Source organism: Hoplias malabaricus, chromosome X2 (assembly GCF_029633855.1).
Source record: "Hoplias malabaricus isolate fHopMal1 chromosome X2, fHopMal1.hap1, whole genome shotgun sequence".
Lineage (NCBI taxonomy): Eukaryota > Metazoa > Chordata > Actinopteri > Characiformes > Erythrinidae > Hoplias > Hoplias malabaricus.
The window spans coordinates 23684746-23710302 of record NC_089819.1 but is presented as its reverse complement, the minus strand read 5'-3'; the positions used below and the strand labels follow the sequence as shown (position 1 = coordinate 23710302).

At 42.7% G+C, this 25557-nt stretch overlaps 1 protein-coding gene across 8 annotated transcripts in view; it reads left to right on the top strand.

The window, feature by feature from the left end:
• The window catches only part of LOC136676233 (WD repeat and FYVE domain-containing protein 3), a 100256-nt gene that overhangs the window by 2943 nt on the left and 71756 nt on the right, over positions 1-25557 (top strand). For 7 of the 8 annotated variants that reach the window (XR_010796266.1, XM_066653085.1, XM_066653082.1 and 4 more), the window contains exons 1-4: positions 2620-2769; positions 18792-19002; positions 21914-22037; positions 23799-23908. Coding sequence is in view for 7 of the 8 variants with exons in the window: in XM_066653085.1 (XP_066509182.1) it covers positions 2741-2769; positions 18792-19002; positions 21914-22037; positions 23799-23908 (474 nt within the window). In the remaining variant the exon portion in view is untranslated. Of the gene's footprint in view, positions 1-2619; positions 2770-18791; positions 19003-21913; positions 22038-23798; positions 23909-25557 lie in introns of those variants that run through there. The other variant, XM_066653084.1, reaches the window with a different exon arrangement.

The following is a 25557-nucleotide window of genomic DNA, read 5'->3' as shown; positions in this document are numbered from 1 at the left end:
TACGTGATCATGCCGATTACATATCTGGTGATCTGGGTTAACCTGGTTGTGGAGTAACATTTGTGGTGTATCTGTCCTTCCAGTTCTGGAAAGGAAATTCACTTCTCATTTCTGTATCCTGCTGGCTGGTTTCCATACCATGTCATGAAACAGAATGGCCTTCAGTAAATAGCAGGTCCTGGTGGTTTTCTGAGAGTTTGTTTTGTTTATAGTGGTTTTCCTAGGAATGGCGGTTATATATTGTGCCTCTAATGTACTTCTCCGATTCACGTGGGCTCAGGGTAGAACAAATCCAGGTCATGACAACAACTGACTGACTTCACAAACATAGTTACAGGTTGTCAGACTTTGGCCTCTTTCCTACTGCAAGCCCAAACGATTACCATGTCCATGTTGCGCTGTTCTGCGCTGGTCAGAGCTTGTGAGCCCAGTTACAGTTTCTGTTTCCAGGTACCTTAGACAACTGTAGTGGAACCAGTCAGAGAAACCTTACGCTAACATAAGACAACCCACCAGGATGGTTCACGGGCTCAGAAACTCAGCTAAGCATGGTAAGTGTTCCACAGGGAACCGTGTCCATGTGTAAACACTACTGGAGCAGTTACTCTTTGCTCAAAATGTTTGGCCCTGCAGTGGAGAAGAAGCTGTAGCTGTCCAGATGTCTCATCCCAGTTTGATTAATAAACATTATTGTTTATGAAGACAGGCTTGGGCGCCTCTTGTGAAAAGAAGTTAGTACAACATCCGCATAGATTTAATTTATTGTGGCCTGTTCATGTTCTCAACTTACTTGAACCGTTAGGCCTTAATCCAAGGCAGGTGTAGTCAATTCCAGAGCACAGTAAATGATGTGAGCCCTCAAACATCTCTGTGCCTTTTGCTTGCACTAAGCCGGAGGTTTATCTAAGCAGCTGATTGAGGATCTGAAACTAAACAGAATTGACTTTGAAAAACACTAAACAACTCCTGCTCATAGGTTTTGCAGTTTAAAGTGTTGTAAAGCAATGACATATCTGAAACTAAAAACAACTGGCTCATAAATAGACAATGATCGTTATCAAAACACATCATGTTTGTAATTTTTGCCATTTAAAGACTAAGCACCACTTAATGGACCTCCATGAGTATTTCACATTATTGTAGTTACTGACAGATATAAGTATGAATTAAAATGAAAATAACTGCTTAATTTGCTTTAAAACTGACAATTTTATTAAATTGACGGAAAAACCCAAGCTCGCTACGGAAATTCTTGAACGCGACCGTGACGTCACTGGTGGACAACAGCTAAACAACGCCGCGGTAAAACACCGTTATGACTGACTGTTATGACAGTATCTAGCTAGCTAAATAACCAACATTATTCATGACAATAGCCTAGCAATAAGCTAAACTCAAATTTAGAGGTACCGTTATTCTTGTAAATGTGATCGAAGTCGAACTCGAATTCATCCGACACTATAAACCTCCGTAATGCAGCTACGTAGCCGAGTATAATCTGAGCCACTGAGTTTAGCAAGTCAAGCTAACATTAACTAACACCAACTAAAACAGGCGAAGTACACGTCCTTACCCTGTTTACCTCCATGTTACAGAGGCTCTTGAACACCTTTCGTTGGTGTCCTTACATGCCCATGTTGTTGGAAAAGCGCCAGTGAAATGAGCTACAGATAACGGAGTGAGCGGATGGTCCTTTCCAAAGTGCCCGTTTAAAGTGGACAAATTTAGTCCATTTTCTGGATATTTTGGGATCTTTGGGCCATTTGTGCACAGATGTCCCACTGTACATTGAATGATTGCAGCCACAAACAACACACCTTTTCGTCATTTTGCATTAAATTAAGTGCAAAAATTAAGTGGGGGGGGGGGGGGGGGAACGGTCTTTTAAACCTTATTCCTTGAATTAGTAAGAAATAACATGTTTTCTGACGATCAATAAACAAGTTCCACTGTATTTATTTGTTTGACACTTTCATAGAGCTGCTGCTTAACCTTTAAAGAGTTGTAAAACAATCAAAGCTCTCAAAACCCCTAATCTGTGGGACCCACTCTATGGAGAATAAACGGTATGTTTCAGGGACAACCAGGAATGACATTTATCTTCAATTATTCTTCATATAATGTGAATTGAAATTTAAAGAATGAAGTACATATAATAAATAGTGATTTTTATGAATCTTATTTAATAATTTGTTTGTAAAATAAATTCTTCTTTATAGACCGACCTTATTTAATATAACCAGATAATCTCTTGTCTTGAATCAGACTGTGGTTGTTTAGAGGGCTCATTTGCACCCTGGATCCTTCTGTAATGGCAGTATTGCAATGGAGTACACTGATAGTGGATTAACAAGTAAGGATCAAAATGTAATCACCTTTTAAATGTCGCCAGCTGATTTTCCTGGAGGCTCTCGCCCCCCTCTCACACATTCTCTCTCCCCCATGGTTGAACTCGGATGGTACGTCCTGGCGTGACACAAGCCACCCCTCCCATGATCGGTCCTCATGGTACAGCTGGTGTCAGGGGGGGATCAGCTGTGCCAGTCCCAGCAGGCTGCTCCTCTCATTGGCACTCAGCTCTTATTGGCTGTGCCAGTAAAAGCCTCGGCTCTCCACTCATTCGCATCATGACTCGTAAGTGCTGAGCTCCTTCCCTTCCCCGGAGTTGTATCCCACAGACTAAGGGACCGTTATTTTCCTCTTTGCCTCTGGATTGCCGTTGCGTCGACAACACAGAGGGATGCTCGCTGAGCACCGGGAGAGCAGTAGGTATGGAAAACACATTTGAGCGGCTTGTCTCCATGGCGACATGGCGATTTGTTTACACCTCCGTAGCTTTTTCTTGGCTTGATTCTTGAAATAGCTTTTGTGGCAGACATCACTTAGATGAGCGCTGTGTTGGAGCACAAAGAAGGTTCAGATTTTAGCCCGATTTAACGTTTTTAAGAAAGTGGATGCGTGTTTGAAGTGGGGCCGGACGAATGACGATGAATCACTTCATAATGATAGAGATGTTCCTTAATTGCAGCTAGAAATACTACTTGAAAAAGATGTAGAACGATGCTGTGATCTTTGTTTACATAGCTTTAATAGACTCCCCATTTAAACTGGCTTGCTCTTTATCCTATTACAAGAGCAGTTTCTTGTTCAAGCTCTTTATGCATCTTTGATTATGGTCTGGAAATGATTTATTCCCTTCTTTAACATTGTGTAACTATTCGGTTTATGGCTTGCATCTGTGTCAGAGTCAGATTAGAGTGGCTTCAGTGGTGAGAGGGTTTTTATTTTTAGTTATTATTTTATTTCTGAGGTAGAAGGGAAATTGTGTAAGCCTCTAGATGGAGATAGTAGGTGCCTCCATCACGGCATGCATGATGTTTCATAGCTGCCATGTTGTAATCCTTCAGACCTTATGTGTTATGAACATTGGGATATTATTTATATGTGTGCGTGGGTTTTTCTGTGGGCAATAAGGCAATATTTATCTTCATCGTCATATTTTGTACATTAAATGCTAAGCATTTTGCGGAGGTTGTGTGTACTTTTACCTTTGAACAAAAGCATTAAAAGCTGTGTTTATTTGGATTGAATGAAATGGAGGGTGTGAAATGTTGAATAAAAGTAATTCAGCATTCAGTATTTTCTAAATGTGGCACTGCTGCCTCTTTTACATCAGTTTGAACTCATTAAAAATCATCAGAAATCCCAAATCATGTTCTGATTTCTGGATCATGGAAATGCCGTGATGTATTTATGCTATATAGCCCACCTATATTTTGGAACCATTTTGCTTGAATATTAGCAGTGATGCTATTTCAGGTAACCAGATCCTCAGTTTAAGTTATAGGCGTTCACACGCTTCCTCCTCTTTGACTCTCTTTGGGTAGCATTTGGCCTCCAGCCATTTTGGGAACGATGAGCCTTCGTTCTCTAGAGCTGTCAAACATTACCATTACAGAGAGGTGATGTTTCTACGATTACATCACACAGGACTCATGAGGCCTTTCTGCGTCTCAAAGGAGGACGTTCCTTTCCTTTCTCTTTTTTTCCCCCCCCTCCTTCATAAAGCACTTACAGCCCACTCTGCGTTCTCAGACAGTCATTGGAGCTGGCAGTGCTCTAAGAGAATACCAAGGAAGACTGAAGGGTGAAAAGCTTAGCTACAATTTACTGGAGTTAACATTCAGCAGCCTCGCGCTTTTCCAAGGGCTCACACTGAATGTGACCAATTGAAACCTCAGCATTGAGAAATCATAAACGAGTTCCTCTCTTTATGGCCTCTCTTTTTAATCACAACCACACCGCTGCGTTGGAAATGAAGTGGTTGTCTTATGAGTTCTCTGGTGAAGAATGCTTTTGAGAAAATGCGTCATCCTTTTCTGTTACAGACAGATATTCTTTTCTTGTTTTTCAGACGGTCTATCAATAAGGTCATTGTGTGTATTGTGTACTTTGTTCATTACTTTAAGAAAAGTAAAAATCTTTAACATAGGGTTCCATAGGAATATTTGCAATGGAAAATGTCAGTTGTTCAGTACTTGTATACATTAATGTGTAGATCAGGAGCCCACCAACTTAAACACTGTGAAAACAGACCACTCAGTCAGGGCATTGTATGCTTCTGCATTGAACCTACACAATAAGAAAAGCATTGATCCCATGTAGCCATGAACCCTACGCTGTAGCCTGACTCCTCAGATAAGACTCAGGCTGCAACGACCGTGATTGGTCCGCCATTAGATGAACAAGGATCAGGTTGAACTGAGGAACATCAGAAATGTGAACTCTTCTTTTCTTTTCCAAACTACAGAGACTGCAGACAGCAGGAAATTCATATTGATAGAATTCCTCAGACATTAGTTTGGACGTCACAGAACGGGGGAACAGGGACCCATGCGGAAAACGGTGTCAGCGTTGTATTTGTTTCTTTCCAGGCACTGCATATAAACGCTCTGTTGCAAATAGCACCCTAGTCCTTAAATAGTGCACTTCACAGATTATAAAACTAATACTAAAACACCACTATATATTTTTTTTTACTTCATAACGTTGAGGAACTTATTGGTGATTTGTCCCTAATGTGTAACTGCAGAGTGACGCAGACACCAGTGCACAAGTATAAACGATTGTAAACGCACAGGCTACAGCATAGGTTTGAGGACACACAGCAACAAATATCGGCCTTAAATCAGAAAAAAGGATTGAATGCCTCCTTGTGTGAGTCTCTCCAATCACACCCCTGGACCCACACTTATATGAGAGCACAAAGACAGGGTTAAACACAGTAGAACAAACTAGAAGATGTCCTTTTTAAACTTTTCATAGCTCTCAATCAATCAATCAAATTTTATTTATATAGCGCTTTTCACAACAAAAAGTCGTCACAAAGCAGCTTTACAGAGATCCGGGTCCAAGCCTCCTATGAGCAAGCCAGGGGCAACAGTGGCAAGGAAAAACTCCCTCAGCACACGAGGAAGAAACCTTGGAAGGAACCAAGACTCATACGGGGAACCCATCCTCCTCGGGTCGACACCGGAGACACAATAGAGAACAGAAGTAAAAGTGAAGGGGTTATAGTAATATAAATGTAGTATATTAGTGATGATGGAGAAGTAGAAATGAAAATGGTGAGGATGATGATATTAGTGATGTATGAGTCTTAGCAAGGCCAGGATCTTGTACAGGACACGGGCTGGATCAGGGCAAAACCTGGAGAGCAGCAGGACATCTCAAAGCATGAGAGAGAGACAGGAGAAAGAAAGCCAGACAAAGGGAACAAATAAAAATACAAAAGGTTAGTAGGGTCATGGTAAAGAACGGGGAAATTTGTCCTGCGAAAAAAGCTTCCACTGGTCAGGCAAGAGAACCCAGCGACAGACAGCGTTGTTGGCAGGTACTACAAAGCTAACTAAGAATGCTGTAGCTATGGTGATATGACAGGATTAATACAGAACAGTGATAATATGAAAACCAGCCCGAACACCAATATAGAAGGAGTAACCTGAAGGTGAGTGATTAACCAAAAGCTTGTTTGAAAAGGTAGGTTTTTAATCTAGATTTAAAGATTGAGAGTGTGTCTGAGCCCCGAACAGTAACCGGAAGGCTATTCCAGAGTTGAGGAGCTTTGTGAGAAAAGGCTCTTCCTCCTGCTGTGTTTTTCTTAATGCGAGGAACAAAGAGTAGATGGGCATCCTGTGAACGAAGTGTACGTGACGGGCGATAAGGTATGAGAAGTTCAGTAAGATACTGCGGGCCTAAACTGTTTAGAGATTTATAAGCTAAGAGGAGTATTTTATAGTCAATGCGAAATTTTACAGGTAGCCAGTGTAGGGACGAGAGAACTGGGGTGATATGTTCAAATTTTCTAGCTCTAGTGAGCACCCTGGCTGCTGCATTTTGAACTAACTGAAGCTTGTGTAACGCTTTGCACGAGCTCCCTGCCAGGAGCGCATTGCAGTAGTCTAGACGTGAAGTTATAAAAGCATGCACTAGTTTCTCTGCATCTTTTAATGATAAAATATGCCGAATTTTGGCAATATTGCGTAGGTGGAAGAAGGCGGTTTTGACTGTATTGGATATGTGGGTATCAAATGTGAGAGTCGAATCAAAGGCTACACCTAAGTTTTTAATGATGGCATTGTGTTTTACTGTTGAATTATCAAGATTAATAGCAGCATTTCTGAGTGAATGTATCTGAGTATCTGTACCTAGTAACAAGACCTCAGTTTTATCAGAATTTAACATGAGAAAGTTTTGCATCATCCAGTCTTTAATTTCAGTTAGACATTCTGTTATTTTACGTAGACAAGCAACATCATTGGGTTTGGCTGATATATACAGTTGTGTGTCATCAGCATAACAGTGGAATTGAATCCCATGCTTACGGATTAGTCTACCCAGTGGCAGCATGTAGAGTGTGAACAATACAGGGCCAAGCACTGATCCTTGTGGGACACCATATTTAACTAAAGTATGATTAGAGGATTTATTATTCAGATAAACAAATTGGTAACGATCGGATAAATAAGATCTGAACCAAGAGAGGGCAGATCCTTTTATTCCTACCAGATTTTCCAGCCTATCAAGAAGCATCACATGATCTATGGTATCAAATGCTGCACTAAGGTCAAGCAGCACCAGAATAGAGATATAGCCCTTATCATGTGAAAGGAGTAAGTCATTAGTTACTCTTGTTAGAGCCGTTTCTGTGCTGTGATTTGGTCTAAATCCAGATTGAAAAATGTCATGAATGTCATTGTTTTGTAGGTAAGAGCACAACTGCTGTGACACGACTTTTTCTAGAATCTTAGCAATAAAAGGGAGGTTTGATATTGGCCTGTAGTTTGCGAGTACAAGAGGGTCAAGATTGGGTTTTTTAATAATTGGTTTGATTACCGCTAGTTTCAGAGGTTTTGGTACATATCCAATGTTGAGGGATGAGTTTATTATTGTGAGCAATGGTCTAATGACTTTAGGTAAAATTTGTTTAAATAATTGTGTTGGTACAGGATCCAGTAAGCATGTAGTTGATTTAGATGAGCTAATTAAACTAAGCAAGTCATTTTCATCGACAGAATTCAAGTAGTCTAAGTGCACCTCAGAGCTGGCAGGGGGTTCATCTACGAGAGCCGATGTGACTTTGGACTGATTTTGGATTTTGAGGCGAATGCAAGCAATTTTATCATTAAAAAACCTCATAAAGTCATTGCTACAGAAATCAGAGGGAACAATGGGGTTGATTTCCTTTTTGTTTCCAATTAGATTTGATACAGTGCTAAAAAGGAATCTAGGGTTGTCTTTGTTGTTTTCTATAAGGGAAGAGATGTACTGTGATTTGGCTTTAGATAAGGCATGTTTGTAGTCGGTGAGGCTGTGCTGCCATGCAATTCGGAAACATTCTAGTTTTGTGTGTCTCCATTTACGTTCATGGTTACGAGCAGCCAGTTTTAATGCACGCGTGCTGTCACTGTACCATGGAGCAAGCCTTTTCTCTCTAAATTGTTTGGTCTTGACTGGTGCAACACTATCTAGGTTTGTACACAATAAGTGGTGTAGGTTGTTTGTAATGAGCTCCAGGTCATTTGGGTGAGTTGGAAAAGAAATGGTGGTAAGGTCTGGAAGGTTGTTGATAAAATCACTAACTGTTGAGGATGTTATAGTGCGCTTTCTAATATAGCGTGGTTGTGGACAAATATCAAAGTTTAACGCAATTTCATATGTGATTAGATGGTGATCAGAGATGGTCTCATGTAGCGAGAGATTGGATAGATTCTTTATCTCAATGCCCCGTGTTAACACTAGGTCCAATGTGTGTTTGCATTGATGAGTGGGCCCAGTAACATTCTAAGTGAACCCTAGCGCATCCAAAATTGATTCAAATGCAATTTTAAGTGGATCATGGTCCTTCTCAAAGTGAATATTGAAATCACCAACAATTAAGGCCTTTTCTGATACGATAACTACACTTGAGAGGAAATCAGCAAATTCACAAAGAAATTCTGTATAAGGGCCAGGAGGACGATAGAATGTGATGAGCATAAACGAGTGCTGCCTTTTTGATGCAGTGACTTTAAGAGTAAGTACTTCAAAAGATTTAGTATCATAACTAGATTTTTGTGTTGTGTCAATGGTAGGGTCATAAATTGTGGCTACACCACCACCACGACCAGATGTTCGTGGGCAACTGTAATAGCTGAAGCCAGGGGGAGTGGACTCATTTAGGGCAATGTATTCATTGGCTTTAGCCCATGTTTCGCAGAGACATAATGCATAGAGTTTGTTATCAGTAATAATATCACAGACAGTGAGTGCTTTGGATGTTAGAGATCGTATATTTAAAAGCCCTAATTTAATGCTGGAAGTGCTGAAATATTGCGTTCGCTGCAGTGCCTTGGTGTTAATTCTAATTAGGTTGTTAAAACTGATTTTTGGGCGTTTGTGATAACAAGCTTTGCGGGGAACCGACACAGTCTCAATGCTGAAAAATTTATTAGCGTTAATCAGAGTGGGTGACATGGACATGCTACTCATCATACTAGCAGTAGAGAGATGGTCAGGAGGAACATTAGGAATTTTAATATTACTTACCTGCTCGCTATCCATTCCACCTACCTGACTGATGTGACTGGGAATGACCAGTCAGTTCCGGCGCAGAACCACCTCAATGTTCTCAGAGAGAACTGCGGATCCTAGACGGCTCGGATGAAGCCCATCCCAACGATACAGGGCCGGACGCTCACGAAAGCACTCCCAGTTGTCGACGTAGTCCACGCCGACAGTGCCGCACCAATCCAGGAGCCAGGAGTGGAGCCCGAAGAGCCTGCTAAATGCCTCGCATCCTCGACGGTAGGTGGGCAGGGGGCCAGAGACGATGATCCTAGCATCCGTCTTCTTCCGAGCGGTATCCAGATGCTCCTTCAGGACCTCGCTGCGGCGGGCGGAGATGTCGTTCGTTCCCACGTGGAGAACGACGGTGCCGAAGTCCTCGCGCTGCCGAAGCGCCGACGGAAGACGCCTGGCAACGTCCAGGACACGTGCGCCTGGGAGACAAGACACGGTTGCATTACTCTTTATCCCCGGCACTTTTAAATGTCTAACTATTGAATCACCCATAATAAGAACACCGTCCTGTTTAGTCTTCGGCGCTGGAGCAGGTGAAGGCCAGGAGCTGAGCACCTCAAACCGGTTGGCAGAAGTGAAGACTGGCTGCGGTGGAGGGGGGGACGGCCTCGGCTTCCCACGCCCACGCTGGCGCTCCCATCCCGGTGCAGGCGTGTAGATGGGTACCCCCGCAAACCGCCGCGGCAGAGGAGCCGGAGAGGCGACGGCCACGTAGGAGGCGTCGCGGGCTGCCTCGAGTCTCGTCTTCTCCCGCTGGAGCTCCGTCTGCTTCTCCAAGAGACGCTGAATCCGGCGACCGAGCTGCTCGAGCTCCGCGCCGAGCTCAGAAAGGGCTCGTTCCTCGGCAGGCGCCATGAAGAGAGAAAAATAAACAATGAGAAATAATATGTACGAAAAAAATGAAGTTAAGAAGCACGGTGGGTTAGGAATGATGAAGACAGCACACTAGGATAAGCAATGCCAAAGAATATGCAATAGAGATTGTAAATAAACGTCTAGAGGACTAAAACAGCGACAAACAGCAAACAATTTCAAATCAAGCACGCGAGTAGTCAGCCGGAAGTGACGTACCTGTGACCAAGCTCTGGTTCCTATCAATATCACTGTGAACGGTTCTGGCTTAGTCAGGTTTTTTTTTTATTTCAAACCACCCTGAGTACATTTGTTTACTTCTTAAACTGTTAATTGTATACAAATTTAGTAACATCTGTGAAATTACCATTTATGACTTCAGCACAGAGCTATGTCACTTCAGTTGAAGAATATTTCTGTTTGATATTTAGCAGAAATGGGCTAAAGTTTGGGTCAGTATGTATTTGTTTCTTTGGAACAGCAGTCTGTAGGAGATCTAAAAGCTTTCCAGTTATCTTGGCTGACACGTAATAACAGTTGGAACAAAACCCCAAGCCTTAAGAGCCTGGATAAGAGAAGGGTATTTTAAGGCAGCTGGATCTAGCCATTGTTGGTTTTGCTGATGTCATGTCTTCAGCCGTTAAGTGTTGCTTACTCTCGCAGTGTCTCCGACTGCTATGGTTTGGAAATCACTTTCAGCCTCCAGATGTTCGAACTGAGGGCATGGCTTGCAGCACTTTTTCTTTTACAGCTCTGGTCCACCAGGCGCAGCCAATGTATGTCAGATGTGTGCCCTACTTTAGCCATGTATGCTAGCTGCCTTTCCAGATGATGTAAAAACCCAGTGTCGTAAGTGCTTTATTGTTCCTCCCAAAAGAGAGTTGTGTTGCTCTTGCTGTGGTTTAGGTTTGATTGATGACCTCATTGTTTGGAACAGAGTAGCTCGCTTGTCTCACTCGCACAGAGGAGGAAAGTGATATTTGTGTACAGGGATCAGCTGATGTGGCCGGAGAAGCTTGGTGGACACGGCACAATATCAATAAGTAACTGTTTTCTCCACCTTGTTAATCTTTGCACAGAAGCGTAGCTTCAAGTTTGGCCCAGACTAAACAAGAAGTTCTGAAATGTTTCTCTTAGGCTTTCAGCGTAATAATGAGTCGGCCAGGAAATAGCATACAATCTATTGGCTTTCTACTTCTTCTTGATTCTTTCTACCAAAGAACAGCTTGCTTAAAGCCATGGTCCAGGCATTTTCTTGCTTGTTTCATTATAAATGTGCCCTGAAGTGGTGCAGAGGGAATGAAACAGGGTTTTGTCTTTTGAAAGGTTTTTAAAATGATATTTCCTGCACTTCTCTTCTGTTGGATTGTAGTTACATGGGACTAAGTTTGGCTTCAGTGATGTCATATCTGCCAAAGTCAGAATTAGACATATTTAACGTGACCTCAGTGATAAAAGTCATGCTCATGGACTGAATTAAAATCACGACAGAAAGAGTGAGATTCTCTAAACGCCCTGCAGCCCCGCAAACTTACTACTAGCGTTCTCATCCCCAGAAACAGTATGCAAGCTCTCCCTCTTCCCACGGCCAAATGGTTTCTTTTGCTAGCAGCTGAACTTGTTCTTCAGGTCTTTGGTATAATATCACAGTGTACAGTGTGTGTGTTCTACATGTCATAGACTACAGTTTTAGGGCATCTAAATCCAGCCGGTCTTTAGCCACAGGGGTGTTTTCGTCTGCTACTGACACCACATTGTTTACACAGCCACGGTGATGTACTTGTCAATCATTCTGTGATTTGACATGATTTGTTCTGAGTAGCAGCAGTTAAATAATATGAAACTGCATTACAATCCATGAGTTGCAGTTTTTTTTTATGTTGTGAACTCCATGTTAGGGACGCATTTTCTGGATTCATGGTTTCAGAGCGTAGCACTAACTATTTTAAACAGATGGTAAAGATATATATTTATCTCATACCTAACTACTCTCTCTGAGCTGGAGACAGTCTTACAACACTCAGAAACACAGACACCTGTCGCCTCTTTGCGTCTAGGGGTATAAAGTATCCTAGTGTAGCATGATAAAGAGATTCAAAGCCACATTAGATTTTTTTAAATCATAGGATTGAATGGAATACACAATATTACAACAACATGCAACTGACTCTTGTATTCCACCGAAACGACAGTTTCTGTCCACGTCAGCATATGCAAAAATGAATGTTAATCTTCAAGATATGCTACAGAATAAGCATTTATCCCAGTTATGCTATATAAACATGGAACAATCACTGGATTAGAAACACCTACCATGTCCCTTATTGTCAATTTTATTAGCTCCACTGACCGTCCCAGACCACTTTGTAGTTCTAATATTGCACTCAGCCCTTTCTCTTCAATGCTCAGAACCACCACAGAGCAGGAATGATTTGGTGGATCATTTTCAGCTCTGACATGGCACTGACGTATGGCAGAGGTCTTAGCCTGTGTTGCACTGGTATGAGTGGAGCAGACACAGCAGTGCTGCTCGATTGTATAAACACTGTCCACTGTCCATTCTGTTAGACACTGTGTGTGTGTGTGTGTGTGTGTGTGTGTGGGGAGGGGGGGGGTGGTGGTGTCCTGACTTTTGAAGAGCAGGGTGTAATGAGGATAAGAATGTGTGCAGGGCAACAAGTGGACTACAGGCTGTAATCGTAGGAGTATGGTCAGTGGAGCTGATAAAATGTCTGTAGATTCAAAGTAGGTGTTCCCAATCCAGTGATGATTTCGTGTATAAAAAGTAACTGGGGTAAATGCTTATTCTGTGGCAGATCTTTAAGATGAACATTCATTCATTCATTGTCTGTAACCCTTATCCAGTTCAGGGTCGCGGTGGGTCCAGAGCCTACCTGGAATCATTGGGCGCAAGGCGGGAATACACCCTGGAGGGGGCGCCAGTCCTTCACAGGGCAACACAGACACACACACACACACACACACACTCACTCACACACTACGGACACTTTTGAATCGCCAATCCACCTGCAACGTGTGTTTTTGGACTGTGGGAGGAAACCGGAACACCCGGAGGAAACCCAAGCAAGACACAGGGAGAACACACCACACTCTTCACAGACAGTCACCCGGAGGAAACCCACGCAGACACAGGGAGAACACACCACACTCCTCACATACAGTCACCCGTAGGAAACCCACGCAGACGTAGGGAGAACACACCACACTCCTCACAGACATTCACCCGGAGGAAACCTACGCAGACACTGGGAGAACACACCACACTCCTCACAGACAGTCACCCGGAGGAAACCCACGCAGACACAGGGAGAACACACCACACTCCTCACAGACAGTTACCCGGAGGAAACCCACGCAGACACAGGGAGAACACACCAAACTCCTCACAGACAGTCACCAGGAGGAAACCCACGCAGACACAGGGAGAACACACCACACTCCTCACAGACAGTCACCCGGAGGAAACCCACGCAGACACAGGGAGAACACACCACACTCCTCACACACAGTCACCCGGAGGAAACCCACGCAGACACAGGGAGAACACACCACACTCCTCACACACAGTCACCCGGAGGAAACCCACGCAGACACAGGGAGAACACACCACACTCCTCACACACAGTCACCCGGAGGAAACCCACGCAGACACAGGGAGAACACACCACACTCCTCACAGACAGTCACCCGGAGGAAACCCACGCAGACACAGGGAGAACACACCACACTCCTCACAGACAGTCACCCGGAGCGGGAATCCAACCCACAACCTCCAGGCCCTAAGATGAACATATTTTTACATTCTGAAGTGGACAGAAACTTTCAGTTGCATGTTGTTGTAATATTACTGGCCATGTTTTTTTCAGGCACTCGTGTCATTTTTTGTTTTGTATAAATAAGACCTTGATGCAGCTCACAGTGAAGGAACGTGTTATAGATGTGTTCATGTTTTTTTGCTGTGCTCTTTGTCCTCAGTCATATTTTCAGGGTTGTGTCCTCTCCTTGACATTGTTGTTTAAGACTACTGTTTATCATTTTATTGGCTTACAATAAAAATGTAAAATGTCACTTTTAAAGCAGATTGTGGAAGTCTGACAAAGTCAAGTCATGGTGTGGGTATATCTTCATTCCCTCACTTCCGCAAAGGCCCAGTCTGGCAGGAAGGTCTTTTCAACAAGGTCGGCTCCAGAAGTTTACGACAGCAGGAAAAAAGACTCCCTTCGTTATACGTGCATCAGTCTTCAGTGGATGTTTTGCGGTAGTGAATGCCTTAGATCTCTTGTTGTTTTTTTGCCAGTCTCATTACTCATTCATGTCATGTCCGTGTGGCGAACAGTTCACACTTTTCCCAAGTCTCAAGGAAACCTCAAGCGCTGAAGTCACAGGGAAACCAGTTCAGGAGGCCCATGGGAAGGGATCTGGCCATCAGTTGTTTAACAGCATACTTTTTCCAGCACATTTTGTACACATGCTGTTAAGTAATTATGGACACATTCAATACCCATAATCCCTTAAATTATGAAGTCATCTATTAGAATAATTTTAACATTCTTACAGTGATTACAGCTCAAAACTTGAGAAAAGAGTAGTGGAGTGATAGCATTACTGGGTGTGGTACTGCCATGTGTGATACATCATGGATTAATCTTTAATAGACTTAATTTTTGCATAGCTTTTGGCTTTTGAAGTTTAAGGGGGCAGCCGAGGCCTTAAGGTTCGAGAAGTGAGCTTAAGGCCGGAGGGTCGCTGCTTCAGTTCCTGGGGAAAGAAATAAATCTATGGCTGAGGTACCCTTGAGAAAGGCACCTTACACCCAAACTGCTCCCCAGCCGCCGAGGTGGATGGCAGCCCACTGCTCCAGTTGTGTGCGTGTGTGTGTTTTCACTACCATGGATGGGTAAAATGCAGAGAAGAATTTCCCTGAGGGAATAAATAAATAAAGACATTTCTTCTTCTACCAGCATGTAGACGAGTAAAAGGACATGTTACTATACCAATGGAAATCACTATTATGTGAAGAAAACCACCAGGGCGTACAGGCCCAGCTGACTGTTTGTTTTCTGCTGATATGAAGAAGAAGCATGTGCTCTGAGGAGGACTTCCTTTAGGGAAGAACACATTCTGAGCTGAGTGTCAGGTTCTCTAACCCTTTTGAGAATGGGCTTGAGAAATCAGACCTGACAATAATATCCCTCATTATAGCTCTCAGCCCCAGCCAAATTCATATCAGTTAGCTTTATATTTAATGAGAAAAATTAAAAATTTAGAGATGTAGGGACTTTGTTCTTTACAGTGTATGTGATTTATCCAGCAGAAACATTCTGGAATTTATTATGCATTAGAAATCAGGTGATTTAGATTCAGTGGTATCGAGACGGACGATCATTGGGTAGATGAGTCCGAAAACTAGTGCACACTTTGGAGTTTGCTCCAGTTCAGTTATTAGTTATAAATCTAATGCTTGGATTGGTGAAGGATAGTCAATGATTTTGTGATTTTTAGAAACAGAATCTTGAACAACTCCAGTGATAAGTGAAGGTGGCCATGTCACAAGGTTGGCAGAGAGCGAGAGAGAGAGTCACCAGGGAGACGTTTTGTAGACCACATTTTATAAATATTTCAATGATTCTAAATTGTACTAGGAGCATGGAAAATTGTTTTCTAGCAAACGTTTTCTTTCTAGTCACTTTAATGTCTTTCTTCTATAAACTTTCCCTGGTTTGGGTCTCTGTGAGGTGGTGTGTTTTCCGTGTCTGCGTGCGTTTCCTCCGGGTGACTGTCTGTGAGGAGTGTGGTGTGTTCTCCCTGTGTCTGCGTGGGTTTCCTCCGGGTGACTGTCTGTGAGGAGTGTGGTGTGTTCTCCCTGTGTTGGGTTTTTGAAAGTGTTCTGGGATTTGGTACAATGTTTTGTGAGTCTGAAGAAAGTGTGCTACAGATTGAATACTCTACAATTCAGTAATTGTTCTTTTCTCTAGAAGACAATAAGTGCCTTGAGCCCTGTTCGGAGAGGATTAGTGACACGTGTGGAGCTGGGGTAATGTCATTGTACCACAAGATGTCGGTAACGTTTATGATTGATTCGCAGTGGAAACTTGGTGAAAATAACAGAGATAGAAGTGGATCATATACAGTAGTGCTATTGGTGTTTTTAGACTGTCATTAGGGTTTAAAGAACACACATCCCACCAAAAATATGCAGCCCTCAACGACCTAATTTCTAGTTGTTCATAACAGATGATGGCAATAAACTTATGTGACTTATAATCTATCAGACTTCCTTTAACTACAATTATAAACTGTTTAATTGTAGTAGGTTAATGAGTTGGATACACATTCATAACCTGCATATTTGCTGTTATTGCACAAAAATTTCACTCCTCTGACATATGCACATGTGTAATGCTTTAGGCCGTCTTGTGGACTTGAGTGTGGTGTGTCATTCAGCACCTGAGGTTAGCTACGTATTTGAGTGACTAATCTGATTTATGCCATATTACATCACTAAATCCATCCTCCACAGGTAAAACTAATCCCAGCTGAATAGGGCTTTGGATTTGAACATACACAGGTGTCAGTTTCTCCATATGGAACATTCCATGAACCCACTCTAGCTCGACTTTGAATATTGTTTTATTTTACCTCAGCAAAATGGTGCTTGTCGCAGTCCCACAGCTCCAGGGGCCTGGAGGTTGTGGGTTGGATTCCCGCTCCGGGTGACTGTCTGTGAGGAGTGTGGTGTGTTCTCCCTGTGTCTGCGTGGGTTTCCTCCGGGTGACTGTCTGTGAGAAGTGTGGTGTGTTCTCTCTGTGTCTGCGTGGGTTTCCTCCGGGTGACTGTCTGTGAGGAGTGTGGTGTGTTCTCTCTGTGTCTGCGTGGGTTTCCACCGGGTGACTGTCTGTGAGGAGTGTGGTGTGTTCTCTCTGTGTCTGCGTGGGTTTCCACCGGGTGACTGTCTGTGAGGAGTGTGGTGTGTTCTCTCTGTGTCTGCGTGGGTTTCCTCTGGGTGACTGTCTGTGAGGAGTGTGGTGTGTTCTCCCTGTGTCCGCGTGGGTTTCCTCCGGGTGACTGTTTGTGAGGAGTGTGGTGTGTTCTCCCTGTTTCTGCGTGGGTTTATTTTTTTTCTCCTGGGTGTATTCCTGCCTTATACCCAATGATTCCAGGTAGGCTCTGGACCCACTGCGACCCTGAACCCTTGATAAGGGTTACAGATAATGAATGAATGAATGAATGAAAATTGTGCTTTTGGGTTGAATTGTAATTTGACATAAATAAATATGAATACTATAAGGTGTAAAAGAACTATATCTAAAGTCAAGCTATGTTGGGTTTGCTGATTTTACCATACAGTACTCCCTATTAAGGGAAAGTTGCTGTGTTACTCCACCTTTGCTACAGCCTCTTTCAGATGACCCTAAACGATGCCTTGGATTAAGTTCTGGATGTTTTTGTGTCTCTGTGTCTGCAAAGAAGTGTTCTTGGCCAAAGGTTGACCAGGGCAAAAATAAACGGGCAGAATTTGATCGTGGACCGGCCGGCTGTAACTAGATGCTGGCATATCACTGCTCATCACAAAGCAGACTTTCATATTCGACAATCAATTTTCTAGAGCATCGGATAGGTTTTTTTTGTCCTCCGAGCTCCTCCTAAAAAGATTGAATTAATTCTGATCATATGACAGCGTCATCACAGTAGATTAAACTGATTGAATGGTTTTTGCATCCTTCAGTATAACTTGTATACATTGGTACAAAGGGTCATTCTTCAGGTTCACCACAAAACAGCCACAGGATGTAGATAATGTGCAGATACAAGTGCATAACACACAATAACGTCCCCAGACAGTCAATACACAGGAGGAAAATATGCAGATGAACAATATAGAAATAGAAATTAATACAACATGAGCGGCAAGGTGGCGCAGCAGGTAGTGTCACAGTCACACAGCTCCAGCGACCTGGAGGTTGTGGGTTTGGTTCCCGCTTCGGGTGACTGTCTGTGAGGAGTGTGGTGTGTTCTCCCTGTGTCTGTGTGGGTTTCCTCTGGGTGACTGTCTGTGAGGAGTGTAGTGTGTTCTCTCTGTGTCTGCGTGGGTTTCCTCCGGGTGACTGTCTGTGAGGGGTGTGGTGTGTTCTCCCTGTGTCTGCGTGGGTTTCCTCCGGGTGACTGTTTGTGAGGAGTGTGGTGTGTTCTCCCTGTGTCTGCGTGGGTTTCCTCTGGGTGACTGTCTGTGAGGAGTGTGGTGTGTTCTCCCTGTGTCTGCGTGGGTTTCCTCTGGGTGACTGTGAGGAGTGTGGTGTGTTCTCCCTGTGTCTGCGTGGGTTTCCTCCGGGTGACTGTCTGTGAGGAGTGTGGTGTGTTCTCCCTGTGTCTGCGTGGGTTTCCTCCGGGTGACTGTCTGTGAGGAGTGTGGTGTGTTCTTCATGTGTCTGTGTGGGTTTCCTCCCACAGTCCAAAAACACACGTTGGTAGGTGAATTGGTGACTCAAAAGTGTCCGTAGGTCACTCCCTCCAGGGTGTATTCCTCCCTTGCGCCCAATGATTCCAGGTAGGCTCTGGACCCTCCGTGACCCTGAACTGGATAAGGGTTACAGATAATGAATGAATGTGTGGTGATATGCGATACTTTGTATATTTTCTACATCCTACTAAAAACAGAGGTCAAGATGATATATCCTCAGCCACTGTGATACTTATTGTGGATGAGTTTTCAAGCGTTGATGTGCTGTTTGTCATATTGTCCACCACTACTTCTTCCTCTTCCTCCGTTCACCTCTGCCTGTTTTCCCCTCCTCTCTCAGGGCTGGCTTCGGCCTGAAGAAGCCGCTGAAGATGAATATGGTGAAGCGAATCATGGGGCGCCCTCGGCAGGAGGAGTGCAGTCCACAGGACAACGCCCTTGGACTCATGCACCTGCGCCGACTCTTCTCTGAGCTCTGCCACCCACCGCGCCACATGACGCAGAAAGAGCAGGAGGAGAAGCTGTACATGATGCTGCCTGTCTTCAACCGGGTGAGCACAAAGCCCTTTGTTCCCACTTTCACGCTGCTGAGTCAGTTTGGACGAGGGTGCTTTGTGGTGGTGATTATAAGGGTTGTCAAATGGAGCAAGCATTGTGTCAGTGAGTGTAAATAAATACTTAGTCTGCTGGTGAACATTAACTACAGTGCCACATACAGTGCCACACATGCACAGTGCAGCTGTCTGCCTCATTAACATTGTGGTTGGCTGCTCCTGTTTTCTGTACCCCCTTGTAATACTGTGCCAGCTTGTGTCTCTGTATTAGTGATTGTAAGTGTCTTGAGGATATAGAAAAAATACTTATTAAATATAATTTATTATTATTATTTTAATAGCGATGAGTATATTATCTAATACGCATCAGTCAAATTAATTTTAACATTAGATTAAGGACACGCCAATGTATTTATTAACCGTATATAATTAAATTGGACATTAACTCTTTCACTGCACTCAAAATTCCACTTGGTGTAAGTTCATTCGTAATAACAGTCATGAAAAATGGTGCTGTGATTTGGTTGACCGGAGATGTTATAGACAAATGAAGTCTGTGTTGAGATTATCTGACCTCCTTTTGGTGTTTGACTTGTGATATGTGGAAACTCGTAACAGAACATTGGGTATTTTCATGTCAAATGACAAAAACAAGGAAGTTAAAGTGATTAGTCAGACAACAGAAGTGACTGGGATTGGTCAGAGCTTACAAAGCCTTTATAGGGACCATGTGAGACTGGTTAACATTCTGACACAGCGGAAATATCTGGAATTTATTTGAAGGTGTATGACCTCATGCTGTATCACAGAGGCCAGTAGGCTGTGACAACTGCCAACAACTTGTGCATTACTAAATGAAGAATATCGCTTAAAGTAGACACATTCTACCACTTTTCACAAGTGATCACAATTCTGGGGTCTAAAGAAACAAAAAAACCCACGAGGATCAAACCCCACAGGCGTCTAAACAGAACAGCCCATTTCAGCGCCTGTTCCTTTAAATGATAATGAGCCGTTCACTGTTCACCCCGACCCTGAGTGCACAGCAGTGAAGAGCAGAAGCTCTGGTTTTTAACTGTTTTCACTCTGTTTTATTTCTTCTCTGTTCTCGTTTTCTCCTTGTTTTTTTCCCCATCCAAATAGTGTTTTTTACCTCTGTTTGGACTCATAAACACGGGTCCAGTGCTGTGGGAGATTCAGACGAGGGGGCCGGAAAATTCTTAGTTCATTATAAATCAGTTAATCAGTCGTTACGAAATCAAGAGTCTCTTAGCATGGTCAAGTATGCTCTGATATTAATCAGCGAGCGTGGAGTATGGCAGCAAGGCTGTTAATGTCTTTTATAACTTGTGATAAATGCATGAGAGAGAACCAGCCTCTTTTGCAGTATGAGGTTTTGAAGAGTACTTGTAATCAGTAATCACAGAAGCAGTTTTAATAGCTGTGTTTTAAAAATGCTGTATTTCAGCTGATATTATTGGCGTTCTCTCATTTTTACATGTGCTCTACCTACAAAATAATTCCAAATGGTAGTTTAAGTGACAAACATAAACACTTTAATCCTCTTGTGTGTGTGTTGTGTTTTTTTTGTGGCTTTAATAGAGGCAAATTCATGGTAGTTGTCGCTAAGCAGCTCTGAAGGACTCATCTGTGCTCTTGCTGTGACTAACACGCGGCCCAACTGTGAGCTTACAAACAAGACAATTTAATGGCTGATTGAATTTTTTAAAGACTTTTCGGGAGCATGCATAATGTTTGTTTTGGATAGACAAGCAGATCAACTGAGTTAGGCTGCGTGTGTGTCTGTGTGTATTAGGGCTCCTCAATATACCATTATATGTTATATTGATTTTTGACAGACTGAAAATCTCAGAGGGCTAAATTGTGAAATGAGATCTCTAACCAGTCCCAATGTTAATTGTGTTATGAGAATCTTGATCACAGCCCTGGACGAGTGTTTCTGTGGGTGTTTTCCTAAGAGTTCAAGGCATTTACAGGGGGTCCTTGACTTACGACGTTGATCCGTTCCTACGTCGCGTCGTAAACCGATTTTTGGTGTAAGTCGGAACATACGTACACACTGTACGTAAATAACATACTGTAAGCACTTATCCTGTCCTAACACCTATCCTCCTCGGTCCCGAGCCGCGTAACCGTGTATTCTTCCGCCGCGCCACGCACACCAAACACGAAGTTCACGTTACGACGTTTACGACGCAAAACCACTTAAGTCGAAACAAGGCTTTATACAGTAAATGGGAGATGTGTCGTAACCACGAAACATTGTAACTCGGGACTGACGTAACCCGAGGACCTCCTGTATATAATTACACAGAAGTAAATTATTTTGAACCTTACTTCAACAAATTGCATGTTGTTTATTTAAATTGACTGTCTGTGTTTTTTTACTACTTTTAAGTCACAACCTTTCAGTCCTGAAAGCATTTGTTTTACTTTATTGAATAGTCGTCCGTTTTTAGTTTTTTGTTTGCCAGTGTGTAGCCAAACGCTTTTGTGACTGAGTTGATAACCCTTGGTCCAGAAAGCTGGCACTTCGTTTCTGCTAGTGGTAGCTGTGAATCTTATTGTTTTTGTTGTATTTTTTTTCGATCAGTTTTACAGTGAAATGATACCTAAAATTTGCAAGTTGAGGTTTGCTCAATTTTTTGGGGATATCTCCCAACATTTTGGCCGTCACCTCCCATTGTCGGTGACATTGTTTACATTTCTGTTTGTGTAACAAATGATTCCTTAGGCTTAAATGAAATGATAAACCAAATTAAAAACAGCAATTTTTGATAAATGAAGCAGGTATGTCAGCTATTCTGTCAAATGCCAGGTCTGATGCTGTGACTGTAATATGTAGCAATATATTCATAAGGACTATACAAATGTCTTTTTTTAACAGGTCTTTGGCAACGCTCCCCCGAGCACAATGAATGAGAAGTTCTCAGATCTACTGCAGTTCACCACTCAAGTGTCCAGACTGATGGTGACAGAAATCAGAAGGAGAGCATCCAATAAATCTACAGGTAACATCTAATGCTTCTTTGTTATGCTGCATATTGTCATTTCTTACTGTAGACTGAGACACTTTTTAAATTTCCAATGTTGTCACATTACACAAGTTCAATATGAGCACATGTATGCACTATTATGTCTATGTCTGTACACTATTGTGTATGTGTCTATGAATTATTGACAAACGTTTGATACGAGCGACGCCCAGGTGCTTGGAGAATAGATTCATTGCAAGTGTGTATAGACCACAGAATCAGAAATACAGTGGAACCTCTACCTACGAACTTGATCCGTTCCGTGACCCGGTTCGTAAGTAGAAAAGTTCATTTCTCGAGTCAATTTTCCCCATTTAAAATAATGGAAAAGCAATTAATGCATTCCAGCCCCCGCCCCGAATGTCACCCTTTTTGCACTGATATATGTTTACAACACTCTCAAATTAGAAATTTAGAGAAATTTAGAATTAATAAATACAGTGGTAACAGTGATAAAAAAGAAATAATAAAGTTGTAAGTGGTTACACATTGCTACCTTGAAGACGTAACGACTGGCTGGAGGAGTAACACAGGCACTGGCTGTATGACGGGAGGTGGGGGGTGGGTGGAATAACGGAGAGTAGGTGGTGAATGTGGGGAGACGAAGCGTAGATACGGCTTAACTTAGCACGAATTTCGATGTCTGCTATTTACACTAATGCTAAATTGCTAAAGCTACAATTTGCTAATCTTAAAAGCTCACTCAAGTCTGGGCGCTGGGAGACTCACCGATTGGGGTCAGTGGCCATTTCCAGCCGCCGGCTCGACGGAGGCTTGGGTTCGTTTCTAGAGTCATGGTTTGTTGGTGGAGGCAAAAAATATTCAAATACCTGGTTCGTATCTTGGAAAGTTCGTTAGTAGAGGTTCCACTGTATTCTATCACCCCCTTAATGTCTACAATCTGGCACACGTTTTAAAGCATCTAATTAACATGTGAGAGCTATCAGGATCATTTTAGGACAAACTCTTCCACACAATTAATTACAGACACTAGAAATCTCTCCAATGTTTAGCTGATGGGTTGATATCTTTTTTTCGTTTCACTTTACATTTTTCAATGCCATGCTCTTGCCTCAGTGATCTGACTGGATCTAATCCGGATTACCTTTTTCACTCTGTTTCTGCTTTGCACCCTCAAAGGAACTTCTGAGACTCAGACACACACACACACACACACTCGATTGGCTCAATGTTTTCATCTCTAAAGTGTTTCCATATTCCAAAGTTTTCTGATCATATTTTGGCGTAAGAAAGTCGATGTAGTGATCAAATCACCCACACAACGTATGCTGCCCAGTTCCTCAAAGACTGGCCTCGATCTTCAGGCAGCTGGTGACAGTTTAGTGAAGATTCCCATCTGTTTAAGGTCCTAAACACCTTTGTATTTAATGTTTCAATAACTGAAGTCATTTTTATTTACTGTACCCTCTTCAATGGCAATGTAGGGGACCAAGCATGTAATAAGCAGGCTTTTGTTTTTAAGTGTTTTTTCTTCAAGCTACAAATAAATGACAGATATTTTTACGTGGTACTTGGCCGGATAATGTTCCTCGGCTAGAGTCATTGACGGATGGAAGAGTGAAGGCTTTTGCATGTCATTGTCTCTAATTGACTCACTATCCTCCCACAGATGAGTCCAGTCACACACAGAGCACTGTGTGAAAATGAATTCGATACACATGACCAAACTGCTCCACACACTGATAACTGGTGTGTGTTGTGTGTTTCTCTCTACAGAGGCAGCCAGCAGAGCCATTGTGCAGTTTTTGGAGGTGAATCAGAGCGAGGAGGCGAGTCGAGGCTGGATGCTTCTGACAACCATCAACCTGCTGGCCTCTTCCGGACAGGTCGGTGCCCCTCTAGTCTGAGAAATCTGGTTAAAATATGTCACAGTAATTAATATTTCAGCATAGTAAATGCAGTATGAACGTATGAACATCCTGGTTTTATTCAGGGAGATCTGTCTCAAGATAATTATTCCATGGTTATGGCCAGTGTCTTCTCCACTCTCTGTTGCTCTGTTACATTGAGACGTACAGAGCAATGCTGTAGCAATGTAATATGAACTTAGTTTGTTGGTAGTGCTTTCTTAGCATTTCATATCGGCACGTTTGCTCTCTTTGATGTGCCAAAATGTGCTGAAATGAGAAAACAACACAGTATTCTTCCTCTCTAGAGTCCTTGTGGTAACAGTGATGAGGCGTCCACTGTTTATTGCTTGCTTCTGTATGTCGTTATTTTATGCAAGAGCCAGAGTTTATTTCTTTTTATCATTTATTCATTCACCCTTTATCCATTTCATCCTGTTAAGGGATGTGGCGGGTCCAGGGCCTACCCTGAATCATTGGGTGCAAGCTGGAACACTCCCTGGACAGGGCCCCGGTTCACCACAGGACATCACACAATCACTCAGTCACTTACACTCATGTAGTCACTTTTTATTATTTTTGTCCTGTGCGCTATGGGTAGTAGGTTATTAGGCTCGTTCAGTAAGTACTTCCTCTCCCCATTTCCAAGTCTGTAAGAGCAGGATGGCTTTTATTTTCTGCAGAGAGATGCTCTTCATATTTTCCTATCGCACTCTCTTCCATTCTGCTTTACACACACTGTTGCTTCCACTTTCTTTTCATTTCCTTCATGACACCTTGTATTAGAAGATAACAAGGTGACCCTCACCTCTCTGTCTGCTGACCACTGGTCAGGTGCAGTTTCCCTCATGCCTGACGATGTCATGTGGAAGCGAGAAGCACCATTTACGTAACCTTGACCTCAGAGCTCTGTAGCATTAGCATTCAGATGGACTTCACACAGAGAGCTATTCCCAGCCTTGACTGTCTGCCACCACAAAGCTTTCCCCCGCTGAAGGAAACCCAACTGAGATTTCTACTTTCTCACAGAGATCTGTATTTTCCTTGCTTCTCAGATAGAAAGAGGCAAAGGCATATAATAATATTGATACACAGAAAGATATGTTATATTTTAATGTGTTTTAATGTGTATTTTTTTTAGAATGTGGATTACATTTCCCCATTGAAAAAAAGATAATTTTTCAAAACACAGTGGAACCTCTACCTACGAACTTGATCCGTTCCGTGACCCGGTTCGTAAGTGGAAAAGTTCGTTTCTCGAGTCAATTTTCCACATTTTAAATAATGGAAAAGTAATTAATGCTTAACTTAGCACGAATTTTGATGTCTGCTATTTACATTAATTGCTAAAGCTACAATGTGCTAATCTTAAAAGCTCACTCAAGTCTGGGGCGCGCTGGGAGACTCGCCTATTGGGGTCAGTGGCCATTTCCAGCCGCCGGCTCGGGTTCGTTTCTAGAGTCATGGTTCGTTGGTGGAGGCAAAAAATATTCAATTGCCTGGTTCGTATCTTGGAAAGTTCGTTAGTATAGGCGTTTGTTAGTAGAGGTTCCACTGTATTTTTATTGTGTAATATTGCAGGTCACAAATTAATGTTACACTTATATAGCGCATTTCTAGAAACCCAA